We start from the raw sequence: 20,427 nt of genomic DNA, 5'->3' as shown, positions 1-20,427 counted from the left end.
AATAATAATGGTAACAATATTATGTAGTTAGAAAAACCTGGGGCTATTAAGGCAGGCATGTACAAACACCAGTGTAGCAAGCCCTGTGTCTGACCTGCAGTATGGTGTTGGGTATTGGTGGTGGTAGTGGTGCGGGGACTGGAGAGGGCGTCTCTGGCACTCTGCTCTCCCCAGGAGAGGGGACAGAGCTCTGAGATTCCTGGCTGGCCGGCTGCTCTGGGGACAGGGCATCGCTGCTGTCTTCATCCAACACTTTGGGGTAATTCACCTGACCCACTAAGAGACGACAGCAACAAAATTCCAGCGCTTAACCACTCACGTTGTTTTTATCTCTTTGCCAGTAAAACACATCTTTTATCATCATTCCTCTCCAATTCCCGGCAGGGCCCATCAAACAATGACCTCTTCCTAACAGTGTCCATTAAAGCAGAAATGCTGTAAAAGCACTGGCTGTCTAATACAGCAACATTAGTCACTTGACAATCACTGTTTTCCTGTCTCTCACCGATAATGGCCTGTTTAACGCTGGAATCCACCGGCAGGATGTTTTTCTCCACCAGCTCCATGGGGCCGGGTCTCTGAGCGATCTTCTCGTTCAGGTTGTCAGCCAGCCGGGCCCTTTTCAGTTTCATCTGGGTGGCCTGTAGTGACGGTTCTGCTCCAGTCTCTGAGGAACAGAGAAACATGTCACACATAGTTTATATCATACTGAATGATGTCAGCTTGTAGATTTCTTGTTTGCTGTGTCTGTAGCCCATTTAAATTCTCTTATGCTGGTCCACAAGGAACGTTAGATAATACAATACGTGCATATGAGAATCACCAGTACCTTGCAGGATGTGCATCCTGACCAGCTCTGCTCTCTCTGGACGACTGCGGATCTTGTGCTTGAGGAAATTCTCAGTCTGAAGACAGAGACGGACAGTCAGTAAACCATCTCAGTTTCCATGCCCTGTTCTGCTTCTGCTGCACTGAGCAACACAACAGTCCAGGAGTGCATTATTACTTCTCAAATCCACAGTTATCACTTTATTTCCTAACTGGGTGTCTTACCCTGGCTCTCTCCAGGCTGCGAATCTGCCCATGGAAAGCTGCCGGGCTCTTCAGAGCTGCAACACATCACATTTTCATCAGGTCTGAGCACAATTTTTTTAAGGACAGATGATCTGGATTTCTTTTTAAAAAGCACAAACATGTTTAATATTTCAGCTATCAGGGTCCCAGCTTGTTATCATACACCCGCCCACACCACATCAGCTTTTTTTTGCTGACTGATGGACAACTGGCAGCGTTGATACTCACGTGGCATGATGCCCTGGTCCACCAGCTGCTCCCGGGTTCGCCTTTGCTGAAGCCTTAACTGCAGGACTGAAAAAGTAAAAGCAAAAAAAAATTATAAAAGAAAAGCAGAGGCATGTTGATTGTAATGTTAAGTAGAAAAAAAGAGGAAAAACATTATAGGAAAAATGAGGGAAAACAGCTGACAGAAGATTAACCAGATGAGGTAGAATATAAAAATAAAAAGGGAAAATAGGGAAGAACTAAGGAAGAATACGACATCAAGCAGAGAAGGTAACCACATACTAACCTCTGCCAACCCTGATACATCACTCATATCCTGCTTTCTAGTCATTAAGCTGACAACATACGATAACGTCATTGTATAAAGGCATTTTGCACACAGGATGAAAATTACCCTACAAACAGAAGTGCACATATCAGCTATTACTGAGCTGACATTAAAAGCCTGACGAGGAGACTTTAGCTCCAGACAGTCAGTCCTATCTTGTTACATAATAACTTCGCTCCTGAGAGCAGGGTCCGAAATACGTGTGAGGTACGGGGAGCTCGGCTCCCCAGAAAGCAAATTTATTTTTCCTAGGATGATTAAGGTATGACCTGCCTTACGCTGTCTCTGACTGGTTTACCCTGACATTCTCACCCTACCCCTTATCAATCTCACTCCTCTTGACTAAACCTAACCAACCCGACCAATGAAGGCAACGAGTACTTGTCAATCAGAGGGAGATTAGGGCAGGTCATGCCTTTGTCATCCTAGGAAAAGAAAATTTGCCCCCAGAAAGAAATTTAGGAGGAGCTCTTAAGTGTCTTCATTTTTGGTGTCACAGTCTTTTCCTCCATAATTTGATATTTTCTTGTGTATGTAGGTTCTTGAAATACATAATAGGCTGACAGTAAAACACTTGTCAACGTGTCTGTTTATTAGCGCAAACAATTTACCATAATCAATGTCATGGGATGCAGCCTACAGCCCTATTTGCATGGGACATGTATTACCTGGGGATCTCTAGTAATTTGCAATAATTGCAGAGAGCGTCTGTGATCTTAATCGTGTTTTAATCTGCCATTTCTGTAATTTATCAAATAAAGAATCCACCACAAATTATGTTCCCTTTGACATCAAATGCAGATATCATGTCATAACATTGGTTTAACATAGGTTTTTTTTGCACAATTTTGCTTTCTCCGCACCTTCTATCTGCCTCTTTCCCAGCAGAGAATTGTAGAGGCGGTGTTGGCAATTATGAATGAGAGTTTTGACATCATTCTGAGTGCAAATTCAGGAGGCTGTAATTCAAACATTGCGCTACCTAGTGCATCTTCAATCCTCAGTAGATGTAAAAGGACGAGATGGTGTTTCATTCCATTACCCAGTAAACTCTCTTCACCAGGGTATGACATTTCACAGGCTGTAATTATGTGCTCACAATCCTGCTGCTTTAACATTTGGACCACTGCAACCCAAAACCAAAACAACGCCAGAGGGCACTCACAAGAGAAACAAAGACGGACACCCACCACCAAAACACTAGGTATATAAAAGAGGTTTTATTGACCCACCACATTTCCAGAACTCCAGGACAAGCTGCCAACACCATTAGCCCACTAACCTGCTACAACAAAGAAGAGTGCTCACCTTCTCTGAACCTAATGCAGCAGTCACTGGGGGTCTCTACCTCCACACAGGCCATTGTCTGAGACAGAGAGTCCTGGCCTATGGAGCAGTCCAAAATACAACGGAGTGATTAAGCCATTTGATCCCAAGGTGACAGCCTATGTATGAAAGCCTAAAACATGTAGCTTATAGTGATATCCTCTCTCAGCCACGGTGCAAAAAGATGAACTGAATGATGTGATGTGACTACGAATTAGAGGAGCAACATTGGGCCCGTCCTCTAACCCTCTTTCCCTCCCTGATTTTTTTTTTTTTTACTGCAGGGCTACAACCCCTCCTACCCCTCCACAAATACTTCCCTCTCTCACTCAGCCCGTTTAGGATGGCTTATTTGCTCGCTGTCGGCGATCCCAGCACAGCCTGATGTGATGTCTACACTTGTTCCTTGTAACTACTGGGGAACGGTAAAGAGTCTGAGTCAGCACTGACTAAGGACAAAGGGCGATAACACATGTATCGTCAATCTGAGAAGACAACAACACATGTGTTTTGTAGCTTTCACATAGTTTTGACAGTGGGCCTGATAAGGACGAGTCACATTAAAAACTAAATACTGACCACAGGCCACTTCTGCATTCACAGGAAAGGATGTGTCAAAACTTACAAAGAAATACAAGCTGTCCTTCTCTAACAGGAAACAGCTGACCTCACCAACTTGAGAAACTGAGTGCAACTTATTCGACCAGGGTAAGACCAATGATCAACAACATCAACTTCATGGCTATACAAAGCTGTCATACATTATGTCATAACCTTTTGCATACTCTGGAATGCTGCAGCTTTAATTCCAGTTAGAGCTGTGGTGAAACATTAACAAACTGTATACAGAAATCGATCTGGCTCCTGTTTGTACAGACATTTTGCAGGGCTTGCTGGACAGAAGCTATACCTGCCTGAAAGAAATGAACCATTCTGACCCAACTACACTCGGCACATAGCTGGAGAAAGATATGCAGCAGGGACATGTTTGTTTAAGGTGATATATATAGACTTCCAGTCAGTGGCATTGTCCTCAATTCCTCCGGGAAATGCTGCTCAGCCTGACGAACACATGCTGACCTGTGACCTAAGCAGAATGAGTCGAGAGGTGGATGACATGACTGAGCTGTTTATGCACACAGAGACAGGCACGCAGTTAGCGGGTCAATGAGGGAAACACAGGCTAACAGAAAAATGTATGTTTCACCTGCAGTTAATACGTGAGATTTTTAATACTATCTAGAAGTGGATTTACGCCTTGTTCAATAATGCAAATATGACACAAGCTGACCACACATGGCTGATGGAATGTGGTAAAAGAGAAATCAGTGGTACTTTAAGAACCAGAAATCACATGTCTACAGACGTGATGCATTAATTAAAGGAATAGTTTGACATTTTTTGTTTTCTTGTCGAGAGTTAGACGGGACAACGAACACTTTTTTCTAATCCGTCTGTTCAATATGAAGCTAAGGCTATGCCCAGCTCTCATAGATTAGCATGAAGACTGGAAACAGAAGGAAACAGCTGTCCAAAGTTAACAAAATCCACCTACCAGCAGCTCTTAAGATCACTAATTAACATGCTACATCTCACTTGTTTAATCAGTACAAAAACCAAAGTGTAAAAACATCACCATGAGGTTTCCAGACACCAGTAAAGACTCCAGGAAGTTACTGCATTTAGCCAAGACAGAGTCCCGCACATAACCCTGTTAAAGCCATTTCACACAAAGCTCAGACTTTCGTCCAAAATATTTGCACAAAACTTACACAAACTGATTTTGTGGGTTCTTATGAATGCATGCACACCCCTGCGGAACATTTGTGCAGGGGAACATTATTCAGAAGGATATCGATTTCAGTGGATTTCCACTTGGCTATAAAGGTTTGCCCAACGAAATCCTTTGTTCCAACTGATGTCATACCTCCAGGTCTAAGTTCACTTGCTGCCAAAATGGGGGAATGTCTTATCAATTTGGTTTCTGCTTTAGCTGGGATACAATGACGATGATACTGTAGCTGATTTGCTCTTTCTACATTATATCGAGGTCAGTGAAGGGGGCTAGCCACAACAGGTAGCTTTAGCATCAAATTTGGGGTCCAATTAGATGATTGTGTAGTTAACGTCAGACATCCTCTATCTGGATAAGTTTTTGTTGTGTGAAATGGACAGGGGCACTATTTAGGAGAAAAAACGGAACACAGACAGATAATTCACACTACACTTGGTGTGCATTGTTGTCATGCCAAAAATTCACATGAGGATTTTCTGTATTCCCCCATCATATTTTCACAGCTCACTGGTGAGAAACAGCTTTTGATCCCCAACTTGCCATTTTTACATTTTGATTTTTTGTAGGAAGAAACAAGATATAAAGTGTTAACTGATGAGCTTTACAGGTGCTGGTAGGTGGATTTTGTTACTTTTGGACATGCTAAGCTAAGCTAACCCTCTCACTTCATATTAAAAGGGGTGGGTGCTATCAATCTTCTCATCTAACCCTCAGCAAGAAAGCAAACAAGTGTATTCCCAAAATGCTGCACTACTTCCTTAAAGCGGCCTGATTAAAGTACAAGGAAAACAAAATTGACACCACTGCCCCAGTTATTTTTGTACCCTGTTAACAGAATAAATAATCTGACATTATCACTATCAGACAGCCAGAGACCTCCCAGTGGGTCAGCCTGTGATGTGTGTGAGACGTTCTAATGAAGACTGACAGCTTTCTGACTTGAAACAGAACTTGCAAACACTGAGTGTTAAATACTGGACGGGGAGGACTGTGTGCACCCGCCCGTGACTCTGGCCTATTTTTGCACGTCTGACTAAAGACTGAATTCCAAAAATAAATCATATACAAGAGCACAGTTGCGATGGACTTCCTGCACAACAGAGAGAGCAGCTACTCAACAAACAATTTTCTTTAAAGAGTGAGACTCTAGAGTTAATTACAGGCAACACTGGCTATTTATAAACTTTGGAAAATGCTGTGGATGTAAGTTTGCCTCCTACTTTGGAGAGCAGCCGATAATCATCCTATTTCACTCTGAAACTTTTGACTCTCTCGTGTTTTTTGCTGTGCACTCCTTTACCCTCTTAGCAGACTTTTGCTGTTATCAGTAACCTTATTGATTTCACATAATGAGCTACCTCTCACTGGCCAGACTCTCATTGCCTGTCACAACAAACTCACAGCCCCGAGTCTTGACGTCCCACTTTGCTGACAGAGCAGCACTCCTCCCCCTCCCCCGGCTCTCTGAGCCACAGTGTCCTGCCACACACAACTGAAGTGGTGTTAGACACTCAGACCTGTCATGATGGTAGACAGATTAACACCTGCATGTTAAAACCAATACGAGAGAGGGGACTCGGTGGTTGGCAAAATGCTGGGGGATGGCTCAGAGGGTGGAAAGTATGAGGTGTGTGTTCTCACTAGAAGGGAAATGACAAAAGCCGAGATGATGAGTGGGTGCTACTACTGTTGTTGACATTCCACAGAAATGTTCCACCGTTGAGACATTTTACTGCGCTCTCCCGCAGACAGCAGCAGCCACCGTGCACAGCGGCACAAAATCCTACTATTATCCAAAACGCGATTAATCCACAGCTCTGGCTCAGCACCTTGCGCTTGTTCACTGCTATCTGACAAATTACATTTTTGTGACTGCGGCGATCAATATCACAGTGACTGCGCTGAACTGATCTCCCTACACCATCTAAAGCCATGATTAGGAACTGGCAAAGGCAGCAGTGAAGTTAACCCACTCCTAAAGCCTGGTAATCATGTACCCATCCATCAGTGTCTGAGTCAGTCCCGTGTGGCTGCCAAAAAAACACCAACATCGTGAGGGTAATGAGAAACTAACATGGAGGCTGGCTCGCATGATGATTATTTTGTTGTGCACTGCACAAAAGAAACGCTGATGGAAGTTTCACTCACTTTAACGACCCATTTTGAACTCAATAGTCTATTTATGCAGTACGTGCCTGTGTGCATGTGTACATACATTAACAGTGTGCAGGCCATCTATGCATAAAGGTTATTTAAGGTTAAACAGGGCTGCTGTAAGTGTCAGCGTGTTGGAGGAGTTGCAAATAATGTAGAGAGCATAATGTCATCATACATATATTAACTATTAAGCTATTTTTTGTGGACTTTAGTGTCACCAGTGGTGGAATGTAACTATCTTTACTCAAGTACTGTACTTAAGTACAAATCCAAGGTGCATGTATTTTACTTGAGTCATTTCAAATAGCCGAGGGCTCGACTGCAGAATCAGATTTTTAGAAAACCTTTCATTTCGTTTTTACTGTGTCAGCTTTATGTATATGTGTAGCTGCGACAGAGTTTGTCATCTTATTTTAGCAGTGACATTACTGTTTCCTGTAGTGTTTAACAGCCAATCAAGGTGCTCCATGCAAAGTGTTGCACAAAGACTGATTGATTTTATAGATTTTGTTTTAAGAAAAGATGGCAAAAAGAGCACCTAGCATTAGAATACCTTGATCGTGTATGGTACTGTATTCTGTCAAGATGACAGGAGACACTGTATTGAGAGAAGACATATTTACTGAAAATCTTGTCGGCAGCTTGTAAAAAGGCCGTCATGCAGAGATGGTGCGAGGCAGAACCACCAACACAAGATGACTGGCTGAAAATTGTGAATGACATGTATGATATATGGAACTGTTAACTCATAGGTAAGGAGCTCAGGAGTGATGTCCACAGAGATGGACAACTGAGTCACTGCATATGTCACAGGGATGAACAGGTTTCATAAGACAGGGCAAACTAGAATTTTTCAAATGTTTTTTTGTGTTGTTTTTTTGTACCCTTTTGTCTTATGTCATGTTTTTGTGCTGGGAAACAATAAAAGCAAAGTATTACAACAACAAAAAAAAGCCCGGATCAGCTGGAAAATGCATCATCATAAAGCTGAAAACAGGCCTGTTTTTCGGAAACCATGAAAACCTTTTAGAGGTTTGTGGTTCTGACGGGACAGCCAAGCTACAAACATGTGATGATCTTACACAATATGACACACTGTTGTAGATTACACTGCCCCTCAGTATATACAGGAGTTCAGCTTGGCAAAAACGTAAACATCTACGGCAGTAAAATGCAACATACATGAATGCAGCAGTAATATATAAAAGTAAAATACTGACTGGGAACATTTGACTGCAGAGACAACTAATATTTTAAGCACATTTTCCTGGTGACACTTAAATACTTTTACTTAAGTAACATTTTGAATGCAGGGCTTTTTTTACTGAAGTACAGGATCTAACTTTTGTTGTGATGTGGTGCTACATAAACAAAACTGAATTCCATCACTCAATTTCAGTGGCTGTGTTTAAGGAGACACATCCTCATTTTAACTGCCTGTACATTTTTTATTTTGTGACTAATAAGAATAACTTATTTTTATATCTTCTTCCTCACTGTTTTTCTTCTGCCTTTTTATAGTGTCATTTGTTCATCCTACTGCCTAAGCATTTTGAAAATAGAAATCTTTTTTGGTCACTCTTTCCTCACGGTGGCCTGTTTCATGTGTCTCCAGCCCTTGCATGCCACGACAGGCCTGTGCAGCCATCATATCCTCACCATTTTTGCGTTCATTGAGTGGAGGCAGTGGCTGCAGCGACAGCTCCTCCATCTCATGGGTCACCGCCTCGCTCTGGGGACTGGGCATCAGCAGACTCGACATCTCGCAATCCCCCTCTGCTCCTAGCTGCCCGTGACAAGCCTGAAGCTCCATCATGCCTCAGGAGGGGAAGGCAAGCAACAGGGAGGGGGGTATGGGTCACCGTCCCTTGGGATTTGTGTCTCGCTGCTACCTGTGCGGATATAAGAAACAAGAAGAGGAAAGAGTGAGGAGTTGGAGGGAAATGTAGTAACTGCCTTGCTCCTTTCACTGAAGAACTCAACAGCAGGAATACGTCACTCAAGGATCTTGTGGGCTCCTCATGATCATCAGTAATTCAGAATAATAACCATCATCCTGTTGGTATGACTACTTCACCCAACTGGTGAAATGCTAAGGGTGGCATTTCATTTGGGCCATCTGGAAGAGCTCAGTGGCAGCCCAAATTATTCATTAAACGAGCTGGGTTGGCTATTATGCCGAATAATCGCCTTCAAACCGCTGCTCGTGAGAAACAACGCCAGCGTGTGCATGAATGTTCTCTCTGTTCAGACAGGCTTCATAATCTGGAATATGACGTCGCTGTGGCGGTTTCAAACAGGGGGAACGGAAACATTTCGGGGAGCAAAACAAACAGTTTAGTATCCATGGCTTCCCAGCAGCCTCTTACCCAGCAGATGACAGAGTGCTCAGTCTGAACATGCATGCTATTTATCGCCCTTCAGCAGCACCCGCATCTAGTCATTCCAGGACCTAAGCACTCTTTACTAACCACCCTGATGTGTTGCTTTTGGCTGACGACCACTGTGTTCCTATGGCTGCTTTTATTTCTCCCTGTAGGTCCTTCAAGTGCCAAAGGCATTAGACGTTCCAGGGAGACTAGGGGACTATGAGAGACTGGTTGCTGAGTGCTGATGACATGTCATGTATCCAAACACAACAAATCCTAAACCCTTAATGTTTCATCATCTCTTGATCTGCTTTTAAAGATTATATCATCATCTATATGAAAAGTTCTGTCATTGAGTGCAAGTGAAATGTTTTCACCCACATACACACTGACTTTTTGGTAGAGATAAAGCTGTTCATTGTTCTGCTTTATTAGTTTCTAGTTTACACCAAAAATGGTCATCCTCAATGAATAATATTCCTGTACTGAGTTCAACGTTTGCTAATTATTACATTTATCAGGTTAGCGAATAACATGGGCGTTGCCTAGCCTGGGCAGTCTGGGCTTTAGCCCCAAAGATTTTTTCTTTAGCCCCAAATAGCTCTCCACTTTGAGCAGTTCATAGCGACTGAAGAAGATGAAAGCGTTGTAGGTCTGCATCTTGAATGAAAAGAGAAGGAACGAGAGCAGTATGGTGGCCACAAAGATATTACATGACAGAGCTCAGTGGCCTGCCAAACTGGGAGCGCGTGCTGTACTGCAGGGGCTGCCCCAGGGTGGAAAATGCTCAGAAAAGCTTGGGGACACTTATATCTTGTAGCCAGTAAGGTGACGAAAACAAGCAAACCCAACAAAACTGTGAAGGAAGCTGAGGAACTAGTTTATGTTGGTAGAGCTGTGGTCCATTTGACGAATGACGTTAGCATACAGTTAGCAATGGACTTCACATGACAATACTCACAACGTGGATTAATAGTCATTAGGATTCATTCGGTGGCACACATTTTGACCTTATGACAGTTTCAGCTTTTTCGTCTCTCCTGTTTACCATGCTGGTGAATCTGAATGTATTATACTTTGGTGCTCATGGTTAAAATAACCTACCAGATTGAACAATGGAGAATCTAACCAAGCTAAGGTTGTGTGGCATGTACATATTGACAAAAGTAAATACAACACTTGTATTTTGACGCGTGATGCTACGCCGACAAGCCAGTAGCCAGTAATTATTCTGAAAGCCATGACTTTGTTTATCTAAAAATTAGACAAAAAACAACTGTCCCAGGCCTTGCTTTGTTTCTATAATATTAAGCCTTTCATTCATAATTTCAGGGAGGGAGGGAGGGACAAGTGCGCTGAGTGTCGACCAGAGTCGAGCTGACAAGTGTTAGCTGCTAGCTTGCCATCCTTTACAAACTTAAAAACTGTATTCATTGTTTGAATTTGGTAATAAGAGTTTCATATTCTGAGAGCCGAGACTTTATTTAAAATCTAAGAGAAAAAAAAAAAGACAACAAATTGAGATGTTGACATATAAACACATTTATCTAGAAATGAGCCACTGTGACTTTCTGACTGCTTTTGACAAAGCACGTCACATATACAGTATACAATATAATTTGACTATTGATGTATTCATGTGTTCATCACTTTAATGTTACAGCTGGTAAAGGTTTAAACTTCTACTCTGATTGTAAATAAGGTGTCAGAGTGCATACAAAAGCATCAAAATAGAGCTTGTTAATCGAAAAAAGTTCCAAGGGGCGGATCCCTCCGGCTAGCGCCCCAAATGTCCTCAAACCCAGGAAATTCCCCTGGCAAATAACAACAAAGACTAAAGTTAACTGTCATTAAAACTGACCCCATTTTACTCTGCTTGCTCTCAAACTTGCAGCAAATACAGAGTTGAAGTTTCGCCAATATCGTCTGACGCCACTCAGCTAAACTCCTGTTTCCAGGATAATTGAAATGCTCGCCTGGACTTCAGCTCATAAAGGTTTTCGTCACCCACCGCCATTTTCTCGGGGGAAAAAAAACATGTTTAATAATTCTTTCCCACTTGCCTGATTGGGCAAATGAGTTTCTAGATTTACTAGCCCGACGTGGCATGTTACATGCCCAAGGCGAGGGCTTTCCTTCATTGCTGAGCCCTGCTGTGGTAATAGAAAGTGGGGAGAACGATTAAGAGAAAACCTAAATGAGCTGCTGATTATGTGCTGGAATTCCTTCAAGTAAGTGGAGGAGAAAAAAAAAAAAAAAAAAAAAAAATCAGACCAGAGTTGTTGCACTGTCTTTTTTTTAAGAATGAATTTTTGCATTTTTTCCACAATTATCCCACCTTATTTTCTCCTATTTTTTTTTAACAATCAATGAATAAATGATTAAACTAAATCAGCCCTAGCCATAAATGAGAAAGGTTTTCCTTGGGCTACGTTTACATAAATATACAGAGTACTGGTGCTGTTTGTCTATACCTGGCAGTCGAACCGTCATACATTGAGTGACTACAAGTAAGTATTTCACAGTCGCAGCTTAAAACCCGAAACTCCTGTCTTTAAGACTTCCTGTGTACTTTCTAGTAACTGTTACCTACTATGTCTGTGACATTTTGTTAATGTGCATTCAGCCCCATAATCAGACATCAAGTATTAACATGAGAGTCAACTCCAGTTCACTTGTCATTTACTGGCAATCTGAATTGGTGCATGTTGAATCTGGTGATGACTGCAAAATTACCCTACTCTGTAAAACGTGGCTCCTGACCCGCAGCCACTTTCTGGGCCCTTAATGATGATGAAGTGCCACTAAAACGCCACGCTGCAGACGTTATTCAGGCCTTGATGTTCAACCTCAGTGGTTTTCTGTGACAGAAGTACATTAACAGATCTCCAGTAACAACATCATGAGTGATGTACCAGTCTCTGCTCTGTAGCATGTAAGCACTTCCCATAGATTACAACCAAACTGTGCATCCTGTGGTGCAAGGCCTTTTCTGGGCTGTTAGAAAGGGGAATCTACGAACATTGACTCTGGTCATCGTGCTATTCATCTCTCTCTGGTTGTCTTTCAGTGAGAGTAGGAGGTCATTAAGCAATGAAATTTAACATCAGCCACCCAGGTACTACATTTCACTCCTCACTGCAGAATAATCTTCCTTCTCTAACAAAGAGCTGGAACACAAACTGTGACAGAAGAATAAACAGCACTTAATTCCCTTTTTAAGTATCTGGCCCTTCATGCAGAGCTAATATCCTTAGTTAAATTATCTAACTTTATGTGCTCCACATTTTGATTGGGATCACATAAAAGATAAAGTCACTAACTTTAGCGTTTTAGTCTGATAGGATAAACTGATCCAAGCTGTAGATCTTGAAAAGGAAGTTTGATAATATTAGTTTCACTTAAAGGTTCATGAAGAAGTACACAAACACAGATTGTTTGTTGCTGCCTGCCGCAATATCCATGTTGACTACCACATATCTATTTCAAATCAAATAGCCAGTAAAATGAATTAATTGAAAAATGCGCTACTTTGGCTCTAAAGCCACCTGCCTGCAGTTGCCACTTTATAGCCTTGAAACAGGTTACACATCACGAGTCGGAGCCTATCAACACTTAAGGCTTCACATATGGGCAAAGATGAACGCAGACTGGAGCTGCTCCAATGAGGGCATGGTGCTGTGTGCTGAAAGCAAGACTGCATATTATTGAAGCAATAAACATCAAAATCTCGTTTAAAAGTTGCAAGAAAGGACCCAGTGTTTCTGCTGGTAACATTCTGTCCATAGTAATAGTTACTGGATGTAACTTTATTTGTATGGATACAAAAACTGAAAGGAGATGAAGAGGGGGTGAGACGGTGCCTGGATGCAGAGATGTGACAAGAGTATCAAAGTAGAAGTCAACCCATTCATCAGTTTGGCTGATTAATCGGTGCGATCAGATGTTTTACAAACTGTTATTTTTGGCAGAAATCGCCTACGATGTGGACGTTGGCTGCCTCCACCAGTCCTGCATGAACATACATCACCGACCGGAGCTGACGAGGGGAGAGTTGTGTTAAATGCGAAGCAAAAAGGAGCTGATCAGAGTGTACTACTCCAGACAGAGCAGGTCCCTTCTGTTGTGTGACTATGTCTCAGTGTACTGTAACATGTATTCACATTAAGTCTTAGTCTGGATTGCAACAGCTGTTTCGGCGCTATTCGCACTAGAGCTATAGTCTGTGACTGAGTGAATGCCACCACTTCCTGTTTTAAATTACAAGCCTTCAGTGTTTCATACACAGTCCAGCCATATAATAGGTTTTAACCTAGTCTAGGTTTTTATGTTTTATGACTCACTGAGGAAGTATTTTGAGTATCCGAAATTACAAAATTACAAAAATACAATTAAATCTTTTTTTTTTTTTTACCAATTACAAAACACTCAAAGTATCTGAAATACAAGATTTCAAATACAACTAAAAGACATACTGCCCATCTTTGATCCCCGTTTTACATGCAGTTACATACACAAAGTCATGGTGAGATTCTAAGGTTGAATCTGAGGAAAAATGAAAGCTCAAAAGATAAAAAAAATTAGTCCCCCTTCAATTTTTTACAGTTCAGTTCCAGATACATATATTTATTTAGTGATGTATTACTTTGACTTAGATGTTTAGTTGATTTCTGACAGAGACAAAAAAAATTTTTCAAGGGAGGGGGGTATCGGCCGATTAATTGGCTTTTGCCAAACCATCACAAATATATTGGCCTTTAAAAATCTATTGTTGGTGCAGTACACTAACAATACAGACACTTTGTACACCAGACGTATATAATGTGGATCTGCCGATGCGCATTTGGACAGTTCATATGAGTCAGCCGTCCCTCAGTAGGTCACTGTGCGTAGAGACTTCAGTCTGCAGTGTAGTTTATACACCTCACTGATAACCAGATAATTATACCCCATTATACCCACAACTGTTGATGAGTCAATAACAATAATACTCCTTCAGTCAGTGAGTTCATGCCTACCTGAAGTAGCAGAGGACAGCAGGGGGGGGGGCAAGAGACGTCCGGGTTAATTGCTGTCAAGAGTCACGCTAAGCCATGGAGTCAAACCTGCAGGAGACAAAAAGGAGCTAATATAAATATCACACATGCAACTCGAAGAGATGATCCAGCAGGATTCGACCTCTACCCTGCACACCAAAAAGATTGACACTGAATATTATGTTCAGTTGTGTAATGTCTTTTATATCTAATTTTCAGTGAGTTATTGTAGGAAGTCTTTTCTGCCTCAGTCTCTCTTCCAGTGTTTATTCCAAAAAAGTAACTTCTGTCAATGAAAATGTAAAATACTTTTTCTAAACATAAAACAAACAAAAAATATATAATATTACAGCAAACAAGATTAAAAAACAACCCCCCAAAAAACTGAATCAATTCAAAAGGAATACATTTTAAAGAGCTGGGGAGCAACTACAACAAACTAATTCAGTATTATGCTTGCAAATGAAAACCCATTCAAAAATAATCAAATAAAAACACATACACGCACAGTGCCGAACCAGACACTGATGTAGCATGAATAGGTGTGTTTGAAGATAAGTGCAGAATAAACCAGATGATAAGTGCCACTTAAAGATGCCTGAATGAAACTAGCCGACACTCAAGGCTGCATCGAGGTCTGATTTGATGTTTTCGGGTTGCTAGGAAAAACCTGCAGTGGTCTGTATGACAATGGAAGTGGATCCTCCGTGCAGAGACAATAGAAACTCTTAGCGCTGATGAATAAACAGCTTTAATGGAGCATCAAGCTGCAATCTGAGGGAAGAGACTCTCAGAATAACAATCAATCAACTGCGCACATAGAAGCTTTCAGGACTCTTTAGGCACTGAGTATAAAAATAGATAACTAGATTATGGTTTGATTGATGTGTCAATTTACTGACACTCTGGGCAGATAATGGTCTTGTACTACATGCTATGTTATGTTTGTTTATGTAGGTACCTCCCTGACCACAGCATCACAGCTACTGCAGTGAATATTTGCTTCTGTTGTGGCTTTGATTTCTTGAAGCGTTTATATATACATCTTGGGGGAATGCTGATTCCTTGAAGGTTTATGGCATTAAATAAAAAAATAATCACATATATAAAAAGCATGTATTAAATGACAAAAACAAAAAGCCCCCATAAGCCAAACTATTAATCTGATGGTAAATGGATTTCAATTGGTGAGAGCAAAAGACAAGACACAGGAAGTGACGGCAGGATTCCAACAGTCAGAGCACTACATGCGATGTGTGTATGTGTGTTGGGGTGAACGCGGGTGGGTGAACAAGTGAGAGAGAGAGAGAAAGGAGGCTATGAAAGGAACAAACAACTGTCACGGCTGACAGGGCGTTGTGGGATAAACATCGGAGCTGCCCCAGCAGAATCAAAGAGCGGATCCAGATGGCAGGCGCTGCGTGTTGCTCTGCCCCGGACTGCTCTTTTAATGGCACGAGGCAACAAGTACCATGTGTTCATCAAAGGGTAACGCGGGCACACGGCACAGACACGTACCAGTAAACACACGACTAGAGTCAGAGGTGTGCTCGGCAATAGAAGGTAAAAAGTGATTTGGGTAGGTCGGCGTAGTATCATAACATTCTGCTACAGCACACACTTGAAGTCAATCATCAACATTGTAACATGCAACCACAAGTAATATTAACAAGCGCACCCTGTCAACACATCGCCTGCTTTCTTTGCTACACGTGTTGCCAACAACCTGTGATCTGGTCCACTCAACACTTCATCAAGGCAATGATGAAGAGAGTCATCTTTGTAGATAAAACTTTATCACCACCAGCAGGGAAAAACAGCACTTTACTGCATTTCTTATTCTTGAAACAAAACAACACTGGTATGAGGTATCAATGTAATGCAGATAATGATTGTCAGAGGCAACAAAAGATTTCAATCAGTATTTATACAGCTAGCAAGGAAGGCAAAGAAATGAGTTTGTGGAGTGCTTGGAGTATCAGTCATATCCTGGTCTGATTTGGAAAGTCACAAAAAGAGACTGAGAAGTCAAAGAGCCCTGCTAGACACTGAAACAAAAGACCCAACAAACTAACAATGCCATCTACTAATGCCTGTACTCTCACTGGAGTAGCTAAAAATACATCGCTGTTAGAGACTTCTCAATGAGACACTTTATTTATGGGACAATAACACTGTCATTACCCAACAGACTTCAGTTTGACTTATTCATTTATTGCTTATTTTTGCAGGGACAGCGCATGATTAAAAATAATTTCACTAGAGTTAGCTTGCAGCTAATTGCATCTGTTGTCCCTTGCCAAGTAAACAACAGAGCAGCAAATACAATACATTAGACAGCACAATAAATAAAAAGTCCAACACTAAAAAAAAAAAAGTTAAAAAAATAATAATTATAAGCCAGTATGATATATTCAATATATCAGATTGACCAAAGGCAGCCTTTCTGAACTTCAGTTCCCAGCCACCCCTAGCAGACGCTCTGGTCCTACTGCCACTGCTTTGATAGGCCAGGCATCCTCTAAGAGGAGAGGGTGCGAGATCGTGAATAGTTTTAAACATCAGGCAATCATCGGGTTAGAATAAGAAGTTGTCAAAGTTGAGGAAAGTAAATTTAGGACAATTCTGACAATCCCTTTGCTTTATATCTAATACTTTGGGGATTTCTTTGTTGAGTGAGTACACATGCTTGAGTGTGGTTGCACCTGCATGTGACCTCATTGTTGTGCAGTAAGACAATGAACATGGTTTGTAGATATTCCTCAACATGCCCAAGGCTAACTGTGGAGCGTAATGCAATGCTAGCGTCTCGGATCCAGCCAAATTCACCAGGGAGGATTCTATAATTAGGCTAACAAAAAAACAAAAACTGGTTTCAGGTTTCATCTGTGTTCTATTATCTGCAGCACTAGAAGTTCAGAGTTTAACTAGGTAATCTATTATGTCAACAATTTAGTAGTATGACGACAGTTTCCGGGTGCGTCCGCCCCCGAGGCTGTTCTTCTTCTCACACAACCATATAAAGCCATATGCAGCGCAGGTGAGAGGCTTTATGACCTTCGACGGCAAACATCTTCCTGATTGTCTTAATTGTTGGCTGATGGGATTGAACTAAAAAAATAAATAAAAATTAATAACAACAAAAAACATACAACCTCTTTTGTGGGTGTGGAGTCAAGATGTGAAACAATGTGGAACCTACTATTTCACAATCCTACTTTGAGCAAAAACAATCAGCAAATCAATAATTTTGCAGCCATTCAGTAGTAACAAACACAACTACAGCGCTGTGTATCCACAACAGCAGCAGACACAGAGATACCACCACTTCGCAATCTGTGCATACCAGGTCATAGGTCAACTTTACTACAAATAGGCCTGGCTGTGAAGCCTTCACACGGCACTCACACACACATATAAACACTCACACATTCACTCAACTGACAGCATGCGATAGCTGAAAACTGCAGCCTTGGTCTCAGAGTAAATAAACCATAAACTGTCTTGGGGGTCTGTTTTCAGTTAAAGGACATAAAAACACCACTGGCAATTGTCTATGAAAGAAAAATGTGATGAAACCATGACACAGCACAACTGTAAAAAACAAAAGGCCTCCCATCCTGTCGAAGCTTTGTCTGAAAACTAGATATCCTGTGTCCTGGATGACCGGGAACCGCCTTAGAAAACAAAGACCTGCTCGGTAACATCTCAGAAAATGAAATCAGGGGAAACCGGCATGATTATACGTATCATTATGCAGCTTAATGCGATGAACACCACCTTATCTAACAAGATCTTGCTTGCTATGTTGTGTAATAAGGCTACTGCTTATATCACCTAGCCCTATATGCCATTAATTCTAAGAGATGCCAACCGAACGTACCATACACACACACGAACGCAGCATGAGAACCGGTCCATGCCAAACTACAGTTTGAGTCTGCAGTTTTCTGGGCCCTAAATAGACCGTGTCTGGTTCCAACAATAACGTCTTCTTTTATCCAGAGATAAGACAGAGATGATGTCATCCCTGTGGCTCATTCACTCCAGTCACTGTTCTGCTCTGTTCCCACAGACACGCGTGTGGGGTCGTTTCCTTCCTGTGGCTGCCTTTGTGGACTCTGCTGAAAGGGTCTTCTAAAAAAGCGGTACAAAAGGATCAATGGCTGGAGGCCAAACACCACTGGACTGTCTCACCTATGAAAAGAAAGGCCATTACAGCCAAACTTACAGCAAGTGTGCCCTATAATTAGGGTTATGTAGGCTGGTTATATAAAGAAGTTTCTGAGAAATTAAAACAAATGTGAATGAACTGCCTCGTGTGGCGAGCTTCTCTGTGGGAAGATAACTCTAGCATGTCAGTACTAATTACTGCAAGTCAGAGGAGTGTGGTTTGCAGCAATCACTGTAAGGGGAGAACCAATCTAAAATTAGTGGACAAAAATCAGGTACTATAAAATGCATGCACATCTACCTACACTGTGATATTTGGTTTCATTTTAATTTAATTCACTGCAGGGAGAGACATGGAAACCCTTGTCTGAGGTGATCTGAGCAGACAGTCTCCCTGCAAACTAATACTGCACTGGGGGGCTGGAATAAGCAAAACACACAGGGATATATGGCCTACAGCCTTGGGATAATTACTTTCCCATCCTACCACGAGTTCAGTGTTTAAGTTAACGCTAATAATTCACACTTTTCAGACACAGACTGTGACCGGATGGGGCCGCCTCTGAAATCACCACATCCTGCCTGTCTGTATGACTCACACACATCGCGACCTGTTTGGATTTGGTGCAGCACTACCTCACTTCCCTCGCTTCAATCGATTGGCAGGCAATAAGATAACATCATCGGGTTTGTGTAAGCGCGAGGGGGCCTCATTACACCGCGTGCGTGGATAGTATTACTTGAGTAACAGGGGTGCCAACTCACAATACTGCTTGCCATGCCCCAGCATTCAGAGAGCATCCTGGCTCAAGAGGAAATGGCTGAGATAAACATTCAGCGCACAAACACCATACTCACAAACAATGACTTGACAACTTACTTGTTTAAATAGCGAGAATACATTTATCTATATTAGTATTATTGGCTGACATGGCTGTCGGATCCACCACAGCCACTGTTATCGCAGTGGTGGAGGCGGGTGGGTGTGGGATAAGCTAACGCTGGCTAGCTACTTTAAATCTGACAGGTGAGTGAGCTGCGGACAGTGCCAATCATAAATGACAACCTACCGCGTCCGCAGCCACCATTCCTGGGACTAAACTATATATCTTATGGTTAATTACAGTCAAACCTTCGTTGTCCATGCGTTGCGGTGCAGTCTTACCGAGCCTCGCCTGCTGCCTCTGTCCGCATATCGCGAAAGCTCCTCAACAACAACCTCCTCACAGTTTCGCTAGTTAGCGCGGGTTAGCTAACACAGGCTAACATGCTAAAAACAAGACAGCGCCGCCCCGGCTCTGTGGTCTTACCGAAATGAGAAGAGTTGAAACCCGAATCCGTCCGTGCTCCGGTTCACAGTGAAATATCCATAATGTCAGCGGAATTAGGTTGTGTATTTTGTTGTTTCCTCTAGCTGTGAGATTGAAGTTTATTTCGCGGAGTAAAATGGCTGCGACTGGTCTAGCTTCGGATGCAGAGTGACGTCATGACGCTGGAAGCCTTGGGGGACGCGGCGGAAGGATCGCTGCTCTCTTTACCGGTCAGCATGTATGAAATCACATTATGATTCATAGTTAGACTATACCAAACCTCTATTAGGGGATAAAATGGGTTATACGATTTTTCTCATTATTAAAACTAAATATGCAGGACAAACTGTTACTACTGCCCTGTTTATATTAAGTAAAAGCGTACGTGTGAAGCCAGATCACTCCTGTGAGCTGCACTGACTAACCATTTGCCATGAGGAAAGTGTTTCATACTGATGGATTGCATCAGAGCCCGAGAACAAGAACATCATGCTCTGAGAGTGATGATTCAACTGTAGTTCAATAGATTACCTCATAAAGGACGACTTTGGAAAATAACAGACAAGGTAAAAGAAGGCAAAAGGCAAATTAGAGTTACTAAAAGACTAAGTGTTAGTATGAAGCACTGGTA

At 42.0% G+C, this 20,427-nt stretch overlaps 1 protein-coding gene across 3 annotated transcripts in view; it reads right to left on the bottom strand.

Annotated features, from left to right (window-relative positions):
* Positions 1-20,190, bottom strand: part of mrtfba (myocardin related transcription factor Ba) — a 30,636-nt gene extending 10,446 nt beyond the window's left edge. The window contains exons 1-9 of one of the 3 annotated variants that reach the window (XM_050059687.1): positions 19,797-20,190; positions 14,296-14,382; positions 8,568-8,800; positions 2,939-3,016; positions 1,303-1,368; positions 1,054-1,109; positions 830-905; positions 506-667; positions 95-276 (exon numbers count right to left, since the gene is read on the bottom strand). In XM_050059687.1, coding sequence (XP_049915644.1) covers positions 95-276; positions 506-667; positions 830-905; positions 1,054-1,109; positions 1,303-1,368; positions 2,939-3,016; positions 8,568-8,724 — 777 coding nt within the window. In that variant the 5' untranslated portion in view covers positions 8,725-8,800; positions 14,296-14,382; positions 19,797-20,190. The remainder of the gene's footprint in view (positions 1-94; positions 277-505; positions 668-829; positions 906-1,053; positions 1,110-1,302; positions 1,369-2,938; positions 3,017-8,567; positions 8,801-14,295; positions 14,383-19,796) is intronic. The other 2 variants (XM_050059688.1, XM_050059689.1) reach the window with 2 other exon arrangements.
* Positions 20,191-20,427: the final 237 nt, after the last annotated feature.

The sequence above is a fragment of the Epinephelus moara genome, chromosome 13 (assembly GCF_006386435.1).
Source record: "Epinephelus moara isolate mb chromosome 13, YSFRI_EMoa_1.0, whole genome shotgun sequence".
Lineage (NCBI taxonomy): Eukaryota > Metazoa > Chordata > Actinopteri > Perciformes > Serranidae > Epinephelus > Epinephelus moara.
This window is presented reverse-complemented; position numbering and strand designations above follow the sequence as displayed.